The 20,800-nt window shown below is 43.2% G+C and overlaps 1 protein-coding gene across 6 annotated transcripts in view; it reads left to right on the forward strand.

The window, feature by feature from the left end:
• Positions 1 to 846: 846 nt before the first annotated feature.
• The window catches only part of CCDC77 (coiled-coil domain containing 77), a 28,525-nt gene continuing 8,571 nt past the window's right edge, over positions 847 to 20,800 (forward strand). For 3 of the 6 annotated variants that reach the window (XR_009565548.1, XM_060306511.1, XM_060306512.2), the window contains exons 1-8: positions 1,566 to 1,584; positions 3,897 to 3,949; positions 5,601 to 5,844; positions 8,875 to 9,017; positions 16,233 to 16,329; positions 17,225 to 17,297; positions 19,098 to 19,189; positions 20,125 to 20,273. Coding sequence is in view for 3 of the 6 variants with exons in the window: in XM_060306511.1 (XP_060162494.1) it covers positions 1,576 to 1,584; positions 3,897 to 3,949; positions 5,601 to 5,844; positions 8,875 to 9,017; positions 16,233 to 16,329; positions 17,225 to 17,297; positions 19,098 to 19,189; positions 20,125 to 20,273 (860 nt within the window). In the remaining 3 variants the exon portion in view is untranslated. Of the gene's footprint in view, positions 920 to 1,557; positions 1,585 to 3,896; positions 3,950 to 5,600; positions 5,845 to 8,874; positions 9,018 to 16,232; positions 16,330 to 17,224; positions 17,298 to 19,097; positions 19,190 to 20,124; positions 20,274 to 20,800 lie in introns of those variants that run through there. The other 3 variants (XR_009565549.2, XR_009565550.2, XM_030834751.2) reach the window with 2 other exon arrangements.

The following is a 20,800-nucleotide window of genomic DNA, read 5'->3' on the forward strand; positions in this document are numbered from 1 at the left end:
CACCCCTCCCCGGTAGTGCTGTGTGCAGGGATCGTGGCAGGTGGGTTTTGGCCTTGTTGTATCTTCCTGTTCCTGTTTTGCCCCAACTGTGCAGGCATGCAGTTATTTTTAGTCTCTCATAGTTTCTTTGTATTCTGTTGCTGGAGGAGACGTTTGTCCAGGTGCAAGCATTGCAGTAAAGGGTCCCACATCCCAGCCTGTCTCAGTAGCTGCAGCTCTGATATTAAAGTGCCTTTCCCCCTACACCCAACTCTTCTGCAGAGATGAGATCACAATTAGCTTTTGAACTAACATATATGATTAAAGACAATTTCTCACACCTCTCAGGAAAAGGAGGGTGTGTCTGCTACCTGATAAAAACAACATTTATATACATACTCCTCTGACTGTAGAAACTGATCCACAGGTCCTGTCTTGGCTCTACACCATCAGGTCATTGAAGAAGAAACTATCTTCTTAAGACTCTTCACCTCCTTGAGATAAACTCGTATATTCCAATTCATAATAATCCTGTGATTATGCACAGCATTTCTGCATCATCTTTCATGAAAACAAAGTAGTTGAGAAAGCCTAAACTGGGAGCCCTAAAGTGCGCCAGAACTAGGGCGTCGGACCCCAAACATCAACACCACCAGTACCGGGAGGCGCTGGGTTGCTCGCGTGCCACCTCCTCCATCCAGAGAGCTGTGTGCAGAAGGAAAACTACACTTCCCGGCGACCTCTGCGGGGCAAGGCGCGCGAGGGAGGGCGGGAAGGGGCGGGCCTCTGTGTGAACAGCTTTTCTATTGGTGCGCAATCCAGAGGGCTGTGTAAACCAGTGGGCGATTGGACGGGGTCTTGCACGTTCCGTGGCGCCGCGACGCCCGGTGGTTTGACTTGTTTTTCGGTTGGGCTCTCGGCGTCTGCGGCTCTGGGCGACGTGAGTGGAGTTCCGGGTTCCGGAACGGGGGTCGGGGAAGGGGTCTGGGGAGGAAAAGGCGGGTTGCGGGGAAGAAGCTGCGGGAGTAGTGCGAAGGGGAGGGGTGTGAGTCTGAGAGGGCGCGTCGGGAGGCCGGAGGGAACCGTTAGCATCTGCCGGAGGACTGGTGGGGCGGGGGAGGGCGCTGGAGGATGGGAGGCTGTGGTCACCGGGGGTCAACACGGGGTGAAATGGAGAAAAGAGTACGGAATGTGGGCCCCTGGAATTCCCTCACTCCCCGCCGGTCTTAGCCTCACTTTCCTCACTTGTAAAGTTGAGGGGTAATAAAAATACTAAACAGAGTTGTGGAGTAAAGAAAATAATAAATGTTCAAGTGCTAAGCAGATGTTAATTGTAAATAGATAAGCTATAAATATATATACCTAAACAGGGGTGTCACAGGGATGGATAGAAGCTGGATGAAACTCAGTAGTTTGTCTATAAACAAGGGTATCGTTCTTTCGGGAGATAGAACCATGTTCCCACCTACAGGGAACGTACCCCGTCGTGGGAGAGGTGATAGCCACAAAGAACTCTACTGTGTTCAGTTTTAGACAATTACAAATGGGATTCTTTTGCAGTTAGTTCATTTTTGGATGGAGAGACGCAGAGAAGAGATGGAGGAGGTAGTATTTGAGTTTTCGTGCGGAGATGGGATTTCATTAAGTGAAATTATGAGAGTGGAGGGAAGTATTGGCCCGCTGGAGGGAGGCTCATGAACAAAGGCACGGAGGCAAGGTTATCTGGAAACCAAGGGCACGTTAGGGGAGTGGAGGGAAGTAAGGTAGGAGAGGTAGGTTTGGTCCTTAAATTTAAAAAGACATGACGTTTAAGCAGAGTTTGATTTAGTGCATTAGACTCTCAGGAGCCATGGATGAATGTTACGACTTATTAGAAGATGGTCCAGGAGAGGGGCGGGTGGTAAAAGAGTTAAGCCATTGTAGTAGGGTGGGGAAGAAGATGTGGAGATCCTGAGTTAACATGGCCATTGTCCGAATATACAGGAGTTTCATACGGTTGGATGAAAGGGTCAAGAGAAGGAGTATTGAAGTGATGAATTTAAATTTTCAAGTCCAACATAGAGTATGGATACCAAGGGGGAAAGCAGGGGTGTGATGAATTGGGAGATTGGGATTGACATATATGCACTATTGATATTATGTAAAAAGATATCTAACGAGCACGTACTGTAGAGCACAGGGAACTCTACTCAGTGCTCTGTGGTGACCTAAATGGGAAGGAAATCCAAAAAAGAGGGGATATATGTATACGTAGAGCTGATTCACTTTGCTGTACAGTAGAAACTAACACAATATTGTAAAGCAACTATAACAAAAATTTAAAAAATAAAATTTCAAGTCCAGGTGGTTTGGAAGATGCTGAATTATTAACTAAAATATGAAAAAAGGAATATGTTTGGATGACAAAGATGCTGTATTTGGTTTGGGAAGTGTTAGCTTTGAGGTGCTAAAAAATATGTGACTTGAATGATTTTTTTTTTTTTAATATTAAGGAGTTTCATAGGTCAATTTTGACTAAATCTTTGGGTTCATGACCCAGGAGTGAGCTGCTTCAGTCTGGGATTTTTTTTTTTTTTTTAAGTTAAACATTTCAAGCTCCAGTGGGACATGTAGGTGAAAATGTCTGTTACATAATTGGAAATTCAAGTCAGGAGATGAAAAGAGATGTCATTTATTCATTAAACAAGTACTTGTTAGTTACTCTTTGCCAGGTAGTGTTTTAGATGATACAGGTAATCATAAAAGCAGTGGGAATAATGATGTTCCTGAAGAAATGGATAGAGGAAGTAGTAAAGAAAGTTGAAGACAGAGCCTTTTTTTTTTTTTTTTTTTAATTTATTTGGCTCTGCCGGGTCTTAGTTGCGACATGCGGGATCTAGTTCCCTGACGAGAGATGGAACCAGGCCCCCTGCATTGGGAGCGTGGAGTCTTAACCACTGGACCACCAGGGAAGTCCCTGAAGACAGAACCTTTTGAACCAAGGGAGTAAAATTTTCAGTGAAAACAGCAATCACCTGCATTTATTGAGTGCTTAAATGTGTTGGACACGTGCTCAGCCCTTTTGTTCATTTAATCCTTACACCAACCTATGACATAATGCTATTTTTATCCCCATTTTCTAATAAGTAACTGAAGTTTAGAGAGGTTAAGTAAAAGCTTGCCTGAGGTCACACAACTAATAGGGGACAGAACCTTGACTCAAATCCAAGTCTGTCTGATTTCAGAGCTCTCAACGACAAAGCAATATTTTAAAAGGGAGATTAACACTGTCAAATGCAGGAGTGACTTGTTGAATGGAGGAGGATGGGAAACGATAGACACAGCTCACCAAATAAAGATAATATCAATGGCTTTGTATTTATCTTAAATTTAGCATGATGGGTCCTCTACCTTAATATCCACTTAATTTCTCTTGGTTATTAGAAACTTTTCGGCATCTCCCTCTCCTATAATTTCAGCAAAAGGATTGTAAATTTGTTTTGCATGTAAATTTGTTGCAGTAAACCTTCATACTAAGGCTGTTCTTTTGTCTGCTTGTCCATTGAAAAACTAAATGCCATTCTGATTTTATTTGAAAATAATAATAAGGAAGAATGCCTTCATAGAATTTCAGGATTTGGAACTACTTTAAAGAATACTACATTCTAAAACATCACATTCTGGGGTGTCCCCTGGTGGTCCAGTGGCTAAGACTCCACCTTCCAATGCAGGGGGCACGGGTTCGTTCCCTGGTCGGGGAACTAAGATCCCACGTGCCCAGCAGTGTGGCAAAAAAAATAAATAAATAAAAAATAAAACATCACATTCTGATGCTGTCAGAAGCACATCTGATGCTGGTGAGGAGGGACCTGTCTGTACGTCCTGTACTTTTTTTTCTGTTCCTGACACCTCATTTTGAGTTTTTGTGTATTTGACAGGTGGGAAAGGACAGCATGAACTTTACCCCGACGCAATCTCCTGTCTGCAGAAAGTAAGACATTTGCTTATTTTTGAGCTGTTGAAATAAAGAATCCAGACTTCTGTCACCTTAGTACACATTGGCTTAGGAACTAGAAGAGTTTTGGATTTGGACTATATTAGACCTCATTTCTCTAATTATGTGGAATTTAGATTAAAAACTAGGACATAGTAAATGTTAACACAAGAATACAGGCATTTTATGTGGGCAGTAAATGTTAACACAAGAATACAGGCATTTTATGTGGGCCTCATACGGTGCCAGTGGACCCTTGGATTATAGAGGAAACAACCAATAGACAAACACAGGGGACTTTGGACTCTGCCTCTGTGTCAACCTGCATGATGCCTCATCTTCATCCTCATTGCCACACTCTCGTTTGCAGAATCTCAGAAATACCTCTTAGTTTATCTATTAACCTATATCCCAGAGTTATAAGGCAACACCTTTTCAAAACATGAAACTAAGTACAGTAATATTTCTGTTGTGAGCTTTTGATGATTGAGAAAATATTTGTTCTTCATGCTAGCTGAAAGTGGATTTTAATGTCTTTCCTGTACGTGCTCACTTATTAAAAGTGCTGCCCATAACCTTCATTAACTACAACTCAGGGCTTCTGGTATAAAATTTCTCTACTCTGTGCTCTATTTTGTTGTTGTATAATAAATTGCAGGCAGTTAGCCAAAGTGGATTAATTCTCACATGAGGATTTCTCCACTTACGTATCATTTGTTTTCTAACTTTCATTGTTTTCAGCTTAAGTCTCTTGTTTGCTAAAAGCAAACAAACAAAAAATCCCTCTGGTCCAGCCTTTGATTAGCCTTTGATCTTGGCTGGTCTTGGTCCATGTAATTCAAGTCTTTGATGCTAGAGACTAGGGTCTGATTGGTCGTGTGGTTACTGACTAGCCTGTATTTTCTAATCCTGAATCTTTATCATGCCCTTTCTTAAAAGTTTTCCCACTTATATATCTACCCCTAAAAATAAACTGTTTCATTATGCATGTTTTAATCTTAAATGGCAATATCGTCTGTATATGCATCTACATACATTTTTGCATTTAATGTTTGGATAATTCATTCATATTCATACATGTATCTAATTCATAGTTTCTATAACTTTGAGAATATTCCACTGTATGAATATACCATAGTTTATCCACTATCCTATCAAACAGACATTGGAAGCTTTACTGTTTTTGTTATCACAAATAATGTTATTATGAACATTTTTGTATGTGTTACCTCATATGTCTGTGCAGATAAAAGAAATTGCAATTTTACTAGATTGTGCCAATTTACTGTCTATAGTTTCACCAAATTATACTCCATCAACAGCACATAAGTTCCTATTGCTGTATGTCTTATAGTATCAAATTTTTGACTGTCACTATCTGGTCTTACCTAGTTGATATTCCTTTTTTTTTTTTTTAATGATTTTTTTTACTCTCTAACTTGTATTTTGAATCCAGCCTTAAACCTTTAATACCTGGAAAGCAGTTCATAAGATTATTCACAAACCTGTAACATCAGACTTTCAAGGTTTGTGAGCACCTTAATTATAAGCACTTTAAGGACATAAACCTGATTTTTAATTTAAGAAATTGTAACATCTCATAAATGTCCAGACAGTTTATGAACGTGTCCTTCCTAATCTCACACAGGCTGACGGCTCTCCCCAAGCAGGAGGCTGCCGGTGGCTTCAGTGGCCCCACCAGGTGGAAGGGGGTGTCTTTCTCCGATTCCGTGCAGTCAACTCCCTTGCCTTCAGTGGAAGATCGTCTGGCCGTCCTCTGCCCTTCTCAGGAGCTTCTAGAATATTACCAGAAGATGATGTCTGAGTGTGAGGCAGAAAACGAGGGCCTGTTGAAGAAGCTGGAGCTGTACAGAGAGGCCTGCGAAGGGCAGGTGAGGAGGAGCCGGTGCCCCCTCGTGCACTCTGCGTGAGCCCGTCCCTTGCTGAGAAGGCCTTTGAGTGCCAGCTGGTGTCACAGTACACTTGTCAACATCCTCTTTCTTTTTTTTAATTAATTTATTTATTTATTTTTGGTTGCGTTGGGTCTTCGTTGCAGTGCGTGGGCTTCTTATCGCGGTGGCTTCTCTTGTTGTGGAGCACAGGCTCTAGGCTCGCGGGCTTCAGTAGTTGTGGCTCGTGGGCTCAATAGTTGTGGTTCGCGGGCTCTAGAGCGCAGGCTTAGTAGTTGTGGCGCACAGGCTTAGTTGCTCCGCGGCATGTGGGATCTTCCCGGACCAGGGCTCAAACCCATGTCCCCTGCATTGGCAGGCAGATTCTTAACCACTGCGCCACCAGCAAAGTCCTCAACATCCTCTTTTGATCCCCTCCACCCCAGCTGAGCTGCCCACCGTCTGGGTGCCCCGTTGGATCACGATGCCCTAAAGTGCTCCATCTCTAAAGTCTTCACTCTTTGTCTCAGCCTCTTGTGCACCTCTGGTTCTCTCTCCCTCACACCTGACCTCGCTTCGGTGTTGCCTCCACAGCTCCTGGCTTCTCAGTGTGCTCAGGGCAGCAGGGCAGCTTCTGGCCACCGTGTCCCGCTTCTAACCCGAAGCCCATGGGCTTCTCTCCAGTAGTCTAGTCGCTGTGCTGCCTGCACGCGGCCCTGCTCATCTGCACCCCTTGCCCGGCAGAAGCCCTCCCTGTGGCTTAACCCCATCCTCGACCACCTGTGTCCTGGAGCAGGGCTTCTCAGCCTTGGCCTTACCGACGTGAGGGCTGATGATTCTTTGTTGTGAGGACCGTCCTGTGTATGCAGGATGTGTAGCAGCATCCCAGGCCTCTACTCGCTGGATACTGGTAGCCCACCCCACCCCCAAGTTGTGACAGTCCAGAATGCCCCCAGATGTTGCCAGATTTCTCCTGGGGGCATAGGCAAAACCACCCCAGTTGAGAACCACTGTCCTAGAAAGGTCACAGGTCATTACAGGATAAATTCATGGTAAACAAATCATCTGTATCCTCAGTCACCACGCAGCAGTTTTCTTACCCATCAGTGGTCGGCTCCCCGTCCCTGCACGCCTGTGCCCTGCCTTCACTGCTCCCCTCCTGCCCGCAGGCTCCCTGTCTCCTCAGGCAGCCTTGCTTCCCAGTTCACAGAGGGAACACCAGCTTCCTGCCCATCCACACACAGTCACCTGCGTCCGTATCCATCTCCTCCTCCTTACTGATCCAGGGACCACAGTGAGCTGAATGATCCAGCACTTTCTCTGCTACCCAACCCCCTTTCTTTCCTAAGAAACCCTGCTTTGCTACCTCGCCTCTTTGTGTTTTTTTTTGTTTGTTTGTTTTTTTTAATTTATTTTTTGGCCATGCTGCACGGCTTTCAGGATCTCAGTTCCCCGACCAGGGATTGAACCCAGGCCATGGCGGTGAAAGCCCCAAATCTTAACTATTAGGCCATCAGGGAACTCCCCTTTGTGTTCTGTTTTTAACCTCTTGCCTGACGTTGGCTTTTCCTCCTCGGTATATGGACAGATTCAAGTCTTTCCCAACAAAAGAGAAAGGCACCCCTCTAGCTGCACCCCCACCTACTCTCAGCGGGGAGGCGCCTTCTTTCCCAGCCACCCTTCCGGAATAGTTTGACTTCCTCACCCACTCGGCGACTCCTTGACTGTGGTTGGGTCCTGTCGTCGCTGCTCCACCTGTGGACTCCAGGACCTGCTGCCAAAATTACCTCATCTCTCTGTGCCCTTTGCAGTGTTTGTCACTGTCGACGTCTCCTTTCCCAAAACTCTGCTCCCGTCTTGATTCCGGTGTCATTTTTCTTTCCCAGTGTCTGTCGCCCTCTCTGACCGGTTCTCAGTGTCCGTTGACAGCTCTCCTTCCTTAGTCTTCCCAAGTTCTTCCCGACTCCACCGTAAATGATCTCATTTTATCCATGCATTGTAGTTCTGCCTATGGGACTGTGACATCCAGGTAACTAGTGCTGACTCGTTCTCCTCCTGAGCTCCAGGGTGGTGTGTCTGTATCTGAACGAACCTCCTTTTCCTCTCCCTGCCCATGTGTGCGCATAGACCACTGCCATTTCCCTCCATTCACCCCTGTCTCTTAACTTTTCTTTATTCTGTGCCTTCGTGACTGGTGTCATTGCCTGCAGTTCTGCCCAGCCCTCCATTCAGTCATTCGCTAAGACCCACTGATTCTGTGTCCTGAATGTCGCTCAGTCCCTTCCGGCCACCTCATCACTGCTGCTGCCGCACTATTCAAACTCCAGTTTCATCTCACCTGAGCATTTTCCACGGTCCCAGCCTCCAGCGCCACACCACCCCGGCCGCCTCTCACTTTCCACTCCAGCGATGCTGAGGTCCTCGTGGTCGGCCAAGCATTTCCGGCTCTTTGCTGGTTTGTGCTGGTTTACCACGCTCTTTCCCGAGAGCACTGCCCTCTGCTTGTCTCTAATGGCCTTCCTGTCAGGCTTCAGCTTTCTGGTGGTGGACTCTGACTTCCCCCAACAGGCTCCAGAGATTCTTCTCCTGCCGTACCTTCCCCCTCTACCATTTTACCGTGCGTGCTTCTCCATTAAATAATTCTTGCATTTTAATTGTTGGCATGTCTGTCTCCCCACACAATTCCTCAGCTCTGTAGGCAAGAATCATACCTTTTCATCTTTGTTTTCCGGAATTTCATAACAATGCTTCTTACATAGAAAGCATTAAAAGTGTGACTAGAACAGGTGGATCACGTGGCGTCCTGGGTTCTCTCGTCTGTAAAAGGAACCGTGAGAGCTCTGATGTTGAATGCAAACGTCACGCTCACTTTGTAGTTTTCAACTTGTCTGTACACAGCCTGTTGTTGTCATTTGGATCCTGTATTGATGAAACCATCTGCTTTGTAATATTTCTACGTGAACTGACTCTGCCGCATCCAACGAGAGATACTCCTATGAAGCCCAGTGTGTTTTCAACTAACTTTTTCCCCAGCATAAACTTGAATGGGATTTGCAGCAAAGGGAGGAAGAGATTGCTGAGCTGCGGAAAGCTCTAAGCGACGTGCAGGTCTGCCTCTTCCAGGAGCGGGAGCATGTCTTACGCCTCTACTCAGAAAACGACCGACTGAGAATCAGGTACCAAGTGAGAGAAGGGAAATGTTGGGGGTATATTTCTAAATCAAGCTCAACAAGATACATTTCTCTGTGGTCCTTCTCTTAGGTTGCATTCCCAGGGGACAGGCTCTGAGATGGAGATTTGCTGGCACGATGGTTAGCAGGGAGGCTCTTAGGAAGAACAGCTATGAGCAGATTTGGGTTGAGGGAGAATTTGAACTGTGGTAGAGTCCACCGAGGTAACAGAGGCCTTAGCCAACCCCACAGCGGGTGGTCAGTCATTGCATGCAGGCTGCCACCAGGGAGATAAGCTCGGGAGAGGCAGCCCCCTTCAGTCAAGGGCAGCTCCCGGGTTATGGGCATCTTGGTCCTGAGGGCAGCATCTGAGCAGTGTCCCATGGCATCCACTACAGTGCACTTTTTTTTTATTGTGGCAAAATATACTTAACCTAAAATGTACCATTTTAATCATTTTTAAGTGTAGAGTTCAATATCAGTAAGTACATTCACGTCATCGTGCAGCCATACCACCATCCACCTCCAGAACTTTTTCATCATCCCAAACACTAAACCCTAACTCCCCATTTCCCCTCCCCCAGCCGCTAGTAACCACTCTTCTATTTTCTGTCTCTATGTATTTGACTATTCTAGGCCTCATATAAGTGGAATCATACGGTGTTTGTCCTTTTGTGTCTGGCTTATTTCACTTAGCATAATTTTTTCAAGGTTCATCCACATTGTACAACATATGTGTCAGAATTTCATTCCTTTTTAAGGCCAAGTGATATTCCATTGTATGTATACACCACATTTTGTTTATCCATTCATGTGTTGATGGACATTTGAGTTGCTTGAACCTTCTAGCTGTTGTGAATAACCCTGCTCTGGACATGGGTGTACAAATACCCGTTCAAGTTCCTGCTTTCAGTTCTTTTGTGTATCTATCCAGAAGTGGAATTGTTGGATCAAATGCTAATTCTGTGTTTAATTATTTGTTTTGAAGAACCAGCATACTGTTTTCCACAGTGGCTGCACCATTTTACATTCCCACCAGCAGTGCACAAGGGTTCCAATTTCTTCTAAAGCACGCCAGCACTTGTTTTCCATTTTTTAAAAAAATTTATTTATTTATTTATTTATTTTTGGCTGTGTTGGGTCTTCGTTGCTGCACACAGGCTTTCTCTAGTTGCGGTGAACGGGGGCTACTCTTTGCTGCGGTGCGCAGGCTTCTCATTGCAGTGGCTTCTCTTGTTGCGGAGCACAGGCTCTAGGCGCGCGAACTTCAGTGGTTGTGGCTCGCAGGCTCTAGAGCGCAGGCTCAATAGTTGTGGCGCACAGACTTAGTTGCTCCATGGCATGTGGGAATCTTCCCGGACTAGGGCTTGAACCCATGTCCCCTGCATCGGCAGGCGGATTCTTAACCACTGCGCCACTAGGGAAGTCCCTGTTTTCCATTTTTTAATAATAAGCCATCCTTATGGATGTCAAGTAGTATCTCGTTATTTTGATTTGCATTGCCCTAATGATTACTGATGATGAGCATTTTTTCCATTGCTTATTGGTCGTTTGTATATTTTCTTTAGAGAAATGTCTATTTCAGTCCTTTGCCCATTTTCGAATCGAGTTGCTTTTTGCTGTTATTTAGTCTTAGGAGTTCTCTATATATTCTGGATATTAATCCCTTATCAGATAAGTGATTTGCAAGTGTTCTCTCCCATTCTGACAGTTGCCGTTTTACGCTTTTAATAGTGTTCTTTGATGCAGTAAAGTTTTTAATTTTCATAAGGTCCAATTTGTATATTTTTCCTTTTATTGCTTCTGCTTTTGGTGTCAAATCCAAGAAATCATTGCCAAATCCAATATCACTATGGTTTTTTTCTAAGAGTTTTATAGTTTTCTTTTTTTTTTAATTTATTTATTTAATTAATTTATTTATTTTTGGCTGTGTTGGGTCTTCATTGCTGCACGCGGGCTTCTCACTGTGGTGGCTTCTCTTGTTGCGGAGCACAGGCTCCAGGTGCGTGGGCTTCAGTAGTTGTGGCACATGGGCTCAGTAGTTGTGTCTCACTGGCTCTAGAGCGCAGGCTCAGTAGTTGTGGCACACGGGCTTAGCTGCTCTGCGGTGTGTGGGATCTTCCCGGACCAGGACTCGAACCCGTGTCCCCTGCAATGGCAGGCGGATTCTTAACCACTGCGCCACCAGGGAAGCCCAGAGTTTTATAGTTTTCGATCTTACATTTAGATTTTTGATCCATCTTGAGTTAATTTTTGTATATGTATTAGGTAAGGGTCCAACTTCATTCTTTTGCACGTGGATACCTAGTTTTCCCAGGACCGTTTGTTGAAAAGACTTTTTCCCCATTGAAAGTTGAAAATCATTTGACCATCTATGCAGGACTTATTTATGGTCTCTCTATTGTATTTTGTTGGTCTATTTGTCCGTCATTATGCCAGTACCACACTGTTTTGTGTGTGTATATGTGTGTGTGTTGTTTTGTTTTGGCCACATTGCATGGCATGCACGATCTTAGTTCCCTGACCAGGGATCGAACCCGTGCCCCCTGCAGTGGAAGTGCGGAGTAGTAACTGCTGGATTGCCAGGGAATTCCCTTTGTTGTTGTTTGGAGTACCACACTGTTTTGATTACTGTAGTTTTGTACTAAAGTTTTGAAATCAAGCAGTGTGAGCCCTCCAACTTTGTTCTTTTTCAAGATTATTTTGACTATTTGGAGTCCCCTGAGGTTCCATATGAATTTTAGGGTAGATTTTTCTATTTCTGTAAAAAAATTTGGGATTTTTATAGGAATTGCACTGAATCTATAGATTGCTCTGAGTCATATTGACATCTTAATGTTACATCTTCCAATCCATGGACACAGAATGTCTTCCCACTTGTTTATTCTTTCATTTCTTTCAGCAGTGTTTTCGGTGTGTAAGTCTTTCCCTTCCTTGGTTAATTCCTGCATGTTTTATTCTTCTTGATGCTATTGTATATCAAATTCTTTTCTTAATTTCCTTTTCGGATTGTTGACAGTGTATAGAAATGCATGTTGAATTTGTGTTATGCTCCTTTGCTGAATTCACTTACTAGTTCCAAGAGTTTTTTGCGGAACCCTTAGGGTTTTCTATGTATAAAATCGTGTCATCTGTGAACAAAGGTAATTTTATTTCTTGCTTTCCTATTTGGGTGTCTTTTCTTTCTTTTTCTTCTCTACTTGCTCTGGCTAGGACTTCCAATACTTTGTTAAATAGAAGTTGTAAAATGGGCATCCTTGTCTTGTTCTTGGTCTTAGAAGAGAATTTTCAGTCTTTCACCATTGAGTATGATGTTAGCTGTGGGTTTTTCATATGTGGCTTTTATTGTGCAGAGGTTGTTTCCTTCCATCCCTAATTTGTTGAATGTTTTTGTCACAAAAGGGTGTTGAATGTTGTCAGATGCGTTTTCTGTATCAGATGATGATCGTATATTTTCTTCCTTCACTCTGTTAATGTGCTGTATTACTTTGATCGATTTTCATATGTTGAACCATGCTTGCTTGCATTCCAGGAATGAATTCCACTTAACATATGGTGTATAATCCTTTTAATATGCTGCTGAATACCAGTTTGCTAATATTTTGTTGAGGATTTTTATATCAATGTTCATAAGGGATATTGGTCTGTAGTAGTTCTGTAATGTTTGTCTGGCTTTGGCATCAGGGCACTGCTGGCTTCATAGGAAGTGCTAGGAAGTGTCGCCTTTTCTTCAATTTTTGGAAAAGTTTGAGAATGATTGGTGTTAGTCCTTTAAATGTTTAGTTGAATTCACCACTGAAGCCGTCAGGTCGAGGGTTTTTCTTTGTTGGGAGGTTTTTGATTTACTGATTTAATCTCCTTAATAGTTTCAGCCTTGACCTCATGCCTAGCTTCCCTGGGCCATACTGAAAGCTCACCTTCCACGTCACCTGATTTATGGGTCAGAGTAATGTTCCAAAGTATGGAAAAGTTGTCTCCAGAAGCTGAGGAGTTCTTCCTGCATTATGCTTCCTTCTTGGTGGTGGTCGGTGTGAGGTGCAGGGATTTGTCCCTGCCAGTATCCTGGCAAGCCTACATCAGACTCCTAAAACTTCACTCATGTGCCTCGTAGGGTTTACCTCTGACCCTTTAGAGCTCATGTAAGGTTCTAACACACTCGCCACTTCTTGTCTATCCAGTCTGATTTAATAGGACATCTCAGTAGTGAACTGATATGATGTGTGGAATGGCCAGATCCAGGTCCTTTTGGACAAATTTGATAGAGAGCAGAAGAGTTAACGAGGTCCTAGGGAAGCCTGTAAAAGTATACTGTTGTTCCCCTCACATGAATGAGAACTGCTCTGGTCCTGTTACGAGTGGGAAGGAATACATTTGCTTAATCAGTAGCCACATGCTGTGTACCTAAAACCAAGTTAATTTGCTCTAGCAAAAATACTGCTACATCTGGCAGTCACCGGAATTGGACCTACTTGGTAGTAGCCCACTGTTACTGTGTGGTTTTGCATGAGTCATACTTGTGAATGGATGGGGATTTGATGGGGACCTCCACCCCTGCATCCTTTAGGTCTTTATTTGCCATCGTGGCTGGGGTGGGGTGGGGCAGTTTCAGAGGCTGCCACTTGCTTTAGCACAGAAACCAAGAAAGCAGTTTGGAGGCTTTGCCAGCTACCAATTATGTCCATTCCAATTATACGTTTGGAGATGGGGGAAATGACCACTGACTGGGTCTGGATCCAGTGGACCCACTTTGAGCTTGAGCTGGACCTGGACCAAAATTCCATTTATTGCATGGTTCCCAAATGCCCTAGATAATGCTCACGTCACCAGGTGTCAGCTGAGACTCTGCATCCAGCAATCCTTGAAAGGTCTGGGTATTTCCTTTCCCACAGTGTACGATTACTTGAGTAAATGGCTTAAGCCCTTGGAGGTAATGAGGGAATCATTACAATGTACACTTGCTGTGGTATCACCAGGTCTTACTTCCTGGGAGATACAGCTTCTCCTTTAGGTAACAGTCTCTGGGTCTTAAAACTAGCAGAGGTATGGAAAATGGGTCAGAGATTGTGAGTTTGTATAGAATATACAGCCCCCAGCTCCGCCCCATTTTTTTTTTTCTCTCTTGGCTGTGCTGCGCAGCATGTGGGATCTTAGTTCCCCAACCAGGGATGGAACCCATGCCCCCTGCAGTGGAAGTGCAGTGTCCTAACCACTGGATGGCCAGGGAAGTCCCCCCCGCCATCTTTAATTTTATTTAATTGTTTAAGCTATACCCTGTTGATCACTCATCTGTCTTGCTCCTAAGAACACTGTGTTCTGTAACACATCGTATCACAGGCTCTGAAATGTCATTTTAAAATTTGCTTCCTTGGTCCATTTCTGGTATCAACTGTCTTTGGTTGGGTTCCCTGGAAAACAAACTCTGCAATGGAGATTTGCTTGCAGGAGGTGTGTTGGGGAGTGCTCTCAGGAATAAACCACCTGTGAGGGAGTAAGGGAAGTCTGAGTGGGCAGAAGTTGAACTGCGATTCAGTTACAGCAGGTCTCAGTCACTGCCATGGGATTGACATATATACACTAATATGTATAAAATAGATAACTAATAAGAACCTGCTGTATAAAAAAATAAAATTCAAAAAAATTTAGAGGTAAGGTCTAGATAAATCCTATTTAATTTAATTTAGTTAATTTTTTGGAGCCTGTTGCAGATGCTGACTCCTCTCTGTTGACCTTTTCTTTTTTTAATTTATTTTTGGCTGCATTGGGTCTTCGTTGCTGCGTGTGGGCTTTTCTCTAGTTGCGGCGAGCGGGGGCTACTCTTCGTTGCGGTGCACGGGCTTCTCATTGCGGTGGCTTCTCTTGTTGCAGAGAACGGGCTCTAGGCTCGCGAGCTCAGTAGTTGTGACTTGCAAGCTCTAGAGCGCAGGCTCAGTAGTTGTGGCGCACGGGCTCTGGGCTCGTGGGCTCAGTAGTTGTGGCTTGCAGGCTCTAGAGCGCAGGCTCAGTAGTTGTGGTGCACAGGCTTAGTTGCTCTGCGGCATGTGGGATCTTCCCGGACCAGGGCTTGAACCCGTGTCCCCTGCACTGGCAGGCGATTCTTAATCACTGCGCCACCAGGGAAGCCCTGACTTTTTTTTAATTGATGTATAGTTCATTGACAATGTTTCAGGTGTACAGAAAAGTGGTTCATTTATACATATGTATATCTATATGTATGTATGTATGTACACATATACATCTATTTTTCAGATTCTTATATAAGTTATTAAAGAATACTGAGTAGAGTTCCCTGTGCTATACAGTAGGTCCTTGTTGGATATCTATTTTATATATAGTGGTGTGTATCTGTTAATCCCAAACTCCTAATTTATCCCTCCACTGCTTCCCCTTCGGTAACTGTAAGTCTGTTTTCTATGTCTATGAGTCTATTTCTGTTTTGTAAACCGTAAGTTTGTTTTCTATGTCTATAAGTCTATATCTGTTTTGTAAATAAGTTCATTTGTATAATTTTTTTAGATTCCACATATAAGTGATATCGTATGATATTTGTCTTTCTCTGTCTGACTCACTTCACTTAGTATGATAATCTCTAGGTCCATCCATGTTGCTGCAAATGGCATTATTTCATTATTTTTATGGCTGAGTAATATTCCATTGTGTATATGTGTGTGTGTGTGTGTGTGTGTGTGTGTGTGTATGTACCACATCTTTATCCATTCCTCTGTTGATGGACACTTAGGTTGCTTCCACGTCTTGGCTATTATATTCAATAAACAGTGCTGCTGTGAACACTGGGGTGCATGTATCTTTTCAAATTAGATAGTTTTCATCTTTTCTAGATATATGCCCAGGAGTGGGATTGCTGGATCATATGGTAATTCTATTTTTAGTTTTTTAAGGAACCTCCATACTGATTTCCATAGTGGCTGCACCAATTTACATTCCCACCAACAGTGTAGGAGGGTTAATCCTATTTAATTTTAACTTGAGGTTATCATTGCTTTAAAAATAAATGAGGGACTTCCCTGACAGTCCAGTGGTTAAGACTCCGCGCTTCCATTGCAGGGAGCATGGGTTTGATCTCTGGTCGGAGAACTAAAGATCCTTCATGCCAAGTGGCATCACCAAAAAAAAAAAAAAGAAAAAAAAGTCAGAAGGGAGAGCCTTTAAGCAAAAATTTACTTACTCTGGACACTGTTTGCTTATTCTCTATGAGAATTGCAGGGAGCTAGAAGACAAGAAGAAGATTCAGAATCTCTTGGCTCTTGTGGGAACAGACACTGGAGAAGTGACCTATTTTTATAAGGAGCCTCCCAACAAGGTAAGTAGTCCTTTGTATAGCAGGGTGGGCATGGCTTTTACAAAATACAAGCTGGGGTCCATAATCAGAATAATTTTGGTACTTGTTAAAGAAGCTAGAAGGAGAATTAGCTATGGTAGTCTCACATTTACCTAAGTTTTCAAAGCATTTTCTCTAATTACAAAGAGCTTTGTGAGTTTTTTTCAAAAACCTTGGAAGTAACATTGTTTACCCCGTTTCACCGTTTGGAAACCTAAAGCTCAGAGGAGATGTTTTGGATGAGATTAGAGAGAACAGCAGGAGCAGACTTAGTGTGGGAACAAGTTTCAGTACTAGTTTCTTTTTAAATCTTTGTTTATACTGATGACAAAATTCATGCATGGTCTTTGTTAAAATAACACACATATTTCAGGAATCTAATATAAAAGTGGCAGTCTCCCATAATTCTGTACCCCAGAGATAAAGCTCTTTTTCCATTCATATAGAAATATTTGTGTATTTGAGATTTTCCTTTTTTCACTTCTGTAAGCAGTTCTTCAATGAGCAGTTTTTGTACATATCTATATGTGCATACTTCTGTGTTTCTGTTACTTTCCTAAAGGACCTTGTCAAAGACTGCTTTTTTTTTTTTTTGGCCAATATTACCAAATAACCCTGAAGTTTTATTTTTTCATTTATATCACCAACACTGGTTTTATCCAATTTATATTCAAAACACTGGGTTTTATCCAATTTGTTACTTTGTCCACTTTGGTCTCTCATATGCATGACATCCTCATATGATTGTATCGATTTTGACCAATTTAATTTACGAATAATGTTTAATCTGCAGAACTAAAGCTAAAAAGTGAAATATTGCATTTATAAGAAGGCTATTTCTGTACCTTTTTTTTTCTCTTTGTTTTTGATTCTTCAGGTCAGCATTTTCCAAAAGACTATCCAAGCTGTAGAAGTAAGTGAACAGAATGAATCTTCAGCTTTCAGAGCAGGTACCAACCACATTATTAGAAATTCTTATTGATGCAGAATTAAAAAGCACAGTACAAATAATTAGAAACTTTTTCATACCATATAGTGATAATGAATGTTCGTAATGATGCCTCTGGAGTCTAAGGCCTTATTGAGCTGCCTTTTTTTTAAACCTTTCCATGACGTTTTAATGAAGTAGAATAAAAAATATATAATTAACATGCTTATGGTGGTAAGTCATAAAACAGATTTGGACAACTTCTGGAATCCCAGACTATTAATTAGCCTCTCTAAGCCTCAGTCTCCTTATCCTTCTCTCTCTTTTTTTAATGGAAATCCCAATTTTATTTCTTTTTCTTTTTTTTAGTTGAGATATAATTGACATATAACATTAGTTTCTAGTGTACAACATAGTAATTTGATATTTGTATATATTACAAAATGTTCACCACAGCAAGTCTAGCTAACATGCATCACTACACATGTGGTTACAAGTTGTTTTTTTGTGTGTGATGGGAGGTTTTAAGATCTAGTCTCTTACAAAGAAAATGAAAACTTTAATTTGAAAATGTATGTGCATCCCAATGTTCACAGCAGTATTATTTATAATGGCCAAGATATGGAAGCAACCCAAGTGTTCATCAATAGATGAATGGATAAAGAAGATGTGGTGTGTATATATACACACAGTGGAATACTACTCAGCCATAAAAAGGAATGGAGTCTTGGCATTTTCAGCAACATGGATGGATTTAGAGGGCATTATGCTAAGTGAAATAAGCCAGACAGAGAAAGACAATATCATATGTTATTACTTACATGTGGAAGCTAAAAAATAAAGCAAACTAGTGAGAATAACAAAACAGAAACTGACTCACAGATACAGAGAACAAACTAGTGGTTACCAGTCGGGAGAGGGAAGGGAGGAGAGGTGAAATAGGGGTAGGGGGTTAACAGGTACCAACCACTATGTATAAAATAAATAAGCTACAAGGCTATATTGTACAGCACAGGGAACTTGGCCAATACTTCATAATAACTATAAATGGAGTATAATCTGTAAAAAATTTGAATCATTGTGTTGTACACCTGAAACTAATGTAAATTAACTATACCTCAATTTAAAAAAAGAAAAAAATAAATAAGCTTCTTTTTTTTTAATGTTTATTTATTTATTTTGGCTGTGCCGGATCTTAGTTGCGGCACGCAGGATCTTCGCTGTGGCATGTTTACTTGCGGTATGCAGGATCTTTAGTTGTGGCATGCAGGCTTCTTAGTTGTGGCATGCACTTGTGATCTAGTTCTCTGACCAGGGATTGAACCCGGTCCCCCTGCATTGGGAGCACGGCGTCTTACCCACTGGACTACCAGGGAAGTCCCTAAATAAGCTTCTTGAATTATCTAAAGAATTAAATTATGTTTAGTGCAATGTTAGTGTTGCTTATTTTTAAAATCATCTTGTCCATTGAAAATTGGGTTATACATTATAACTAAAATGTTTGGACTTAGTATTTTTATTCATTACCCTTTCTAATTAAATAAGATTTTACAAAGAAAATAGACAACTCCAAAGAAAATTGAGTAGTGTATTCTTCAGAAAGATGAATATTACTATCCAGATGATATCCTAGCAGAGTTCCCTTAAGAGATTCCTCTTTGAACAATTTACCACTATAGTTATTGTACATTGTCTTTTTTCTTCCTTTCCTTCCCTTACAGATAAAGGAAACCAAACTCCTCTGCAAAGGTAATGCTGATGCTTGAATAGCAGAAAGAAAAGCTAAGTAAAGGTCTCCCCTCACTTTTATGTTCTATTTTAGATTCTAAAGGCAGCAGGAGAAAACCAGCAGTGAGACGGAAGGAGGAGAGTGCCCAGCTGCACCAGAGGGACGTGGAGACCCTCATCCTGCAGGTACAGACCACAACCATTTCTGTCCACCAGCCTGGCTCGGGCGTCACATATGCCTAGTGCCTCCTTGCCCACATGGTCCATCTAGACGCCATGTGATTGGAAGGCTGAGGTTCTTAATTTCCCAGGGTTCTGTGTTACAACCGTTACCCTGTATTCCACCATTCTAGCAGTGCTTTTCTGAACCTGCAGTTCGTTCAGCTCGTAGGCCGAGCCCTCCCAACAAAGCCATCACAGTCAGAACTCCCTCTGGAGCTGGCGCCGAGACACACAGAGCTGCAGTTGTCTGTCCCGATACACTGACCTTCAGGGATGAGTCCATTTGTCTGGTGCGTGTGTTCTAAAGTCTAGGAAAGTAGCAAGTCGTCCTCTAACCACCTGGTCTCTCTATGTCACTTGCAACCGTGATTTTTCATCTAGTTGCACTCAGTTCCTGTCCTCGTCTGGGGGCGTATTGATTTGAATGGCTGTTTCCACCTGTGGCCAGTAGCTCCATGTGGGGTTGTGGCGGCCAGCCCCAGAGAAGGAAGTTACATTATACACATTCCGCTCTACTTGTTAAACTTAACAATGAAGAAACGGGCCATTCTCTCTCTGTGCAACTAGGCAGTCTTAAAAGGGAGACGGTCCTAAAGGTCCAGAAAGGGAGGTGGTGAGAAGATGAGAGTCCCAGGTAGGGGAGACTGGCTTTTCCAGCTTTCCTGGTGTGATGTAGGTGTTTTGCTCGGTGTGGACGGAGTCTGTTCTTGTGTCGCCTAAGCCCACTTGTAAGACAGTGAAGAGGAGTCCAGCTGAGATTTTTCTCCTGTTTGTTGTGTTGCTGTGCTTTTGTTCGTGGGGTTTTTGTTTTTAAACTTTTCTGGAGAAAGGCTCACTTAGAGGTGAGAAGTGAGTGGGGGAGGGCAGGAGTGGACACCTCGCCCCTTTGGCCCGTCCAGGTGGAAGCGCTGCAGGCCCAGCTGGAGGAGCGGAGCAGGCTCTCGCAGGAGCAGGTGGCGGGGCTCGTGGAGGAGAGGCGGATCCGCATGGAGGAAGTGCAGGCTCATCAGCAGAGGGATCGGGAGAGAGTCGCAGAGCTCACCAGAAAGTGAGTGTTCAAGAGGGCCGCACCAGTGGGTTTAAGGCGTTTGCCGCTGGTTTAGAAGGTGGCAGTCCTGTCCGTTCGCAGCACGGGGTCCCGGCGCTGAGGACGTGTCTTGTCAGACGCCCGCCTCTCTCCAGGCTCCTGGGTGCGCTGATGCTTCTCCTAAAGGGCTGGGGGGATTCCACACACTCCCTTCAACCCATTTGCGGGTTTTAGCTTGATCTTATTGTCAAGAAATGTCCTTTTCTCCACTGATGTGTTACCTGACTCAGTATAACATACCTGCACAAGAAAATGGAAACTATCTGAACCTGCTGTTTTGCCCCAGACCTGCCTGCCTGTCCCCCCGCTTTCTGCAGTCTGCTTTCGTCCCCCCATTTTACTAAGTGTGCCCTCTCTGACGTCATCACTGATTTCTTAATTTCTGTGACCAGTTACCTCTGCACAGTCCCAGCTGTAATGAGTGTCTCTCTATGTGTCTGGCCCCTCTGATCACCCCCTCTTTGAAATTAGTCTCCCTTGGTTCCTGC

The sequence above is a fragment of the Globicephala melas genome, chromosome 10 (assembly GCF_963455315.2).
Source record: "Globicephala melas chromosome 10, mGloMel1.2, whole genome shotgun sequence".
Classification (NCBI taxonomy): domain Eukaryota; kingdom Metazoa; phylum Chordata; class Mammalia; order Artiodactyla; family Delphinidae; genus Globicephala; species Globicephala melas.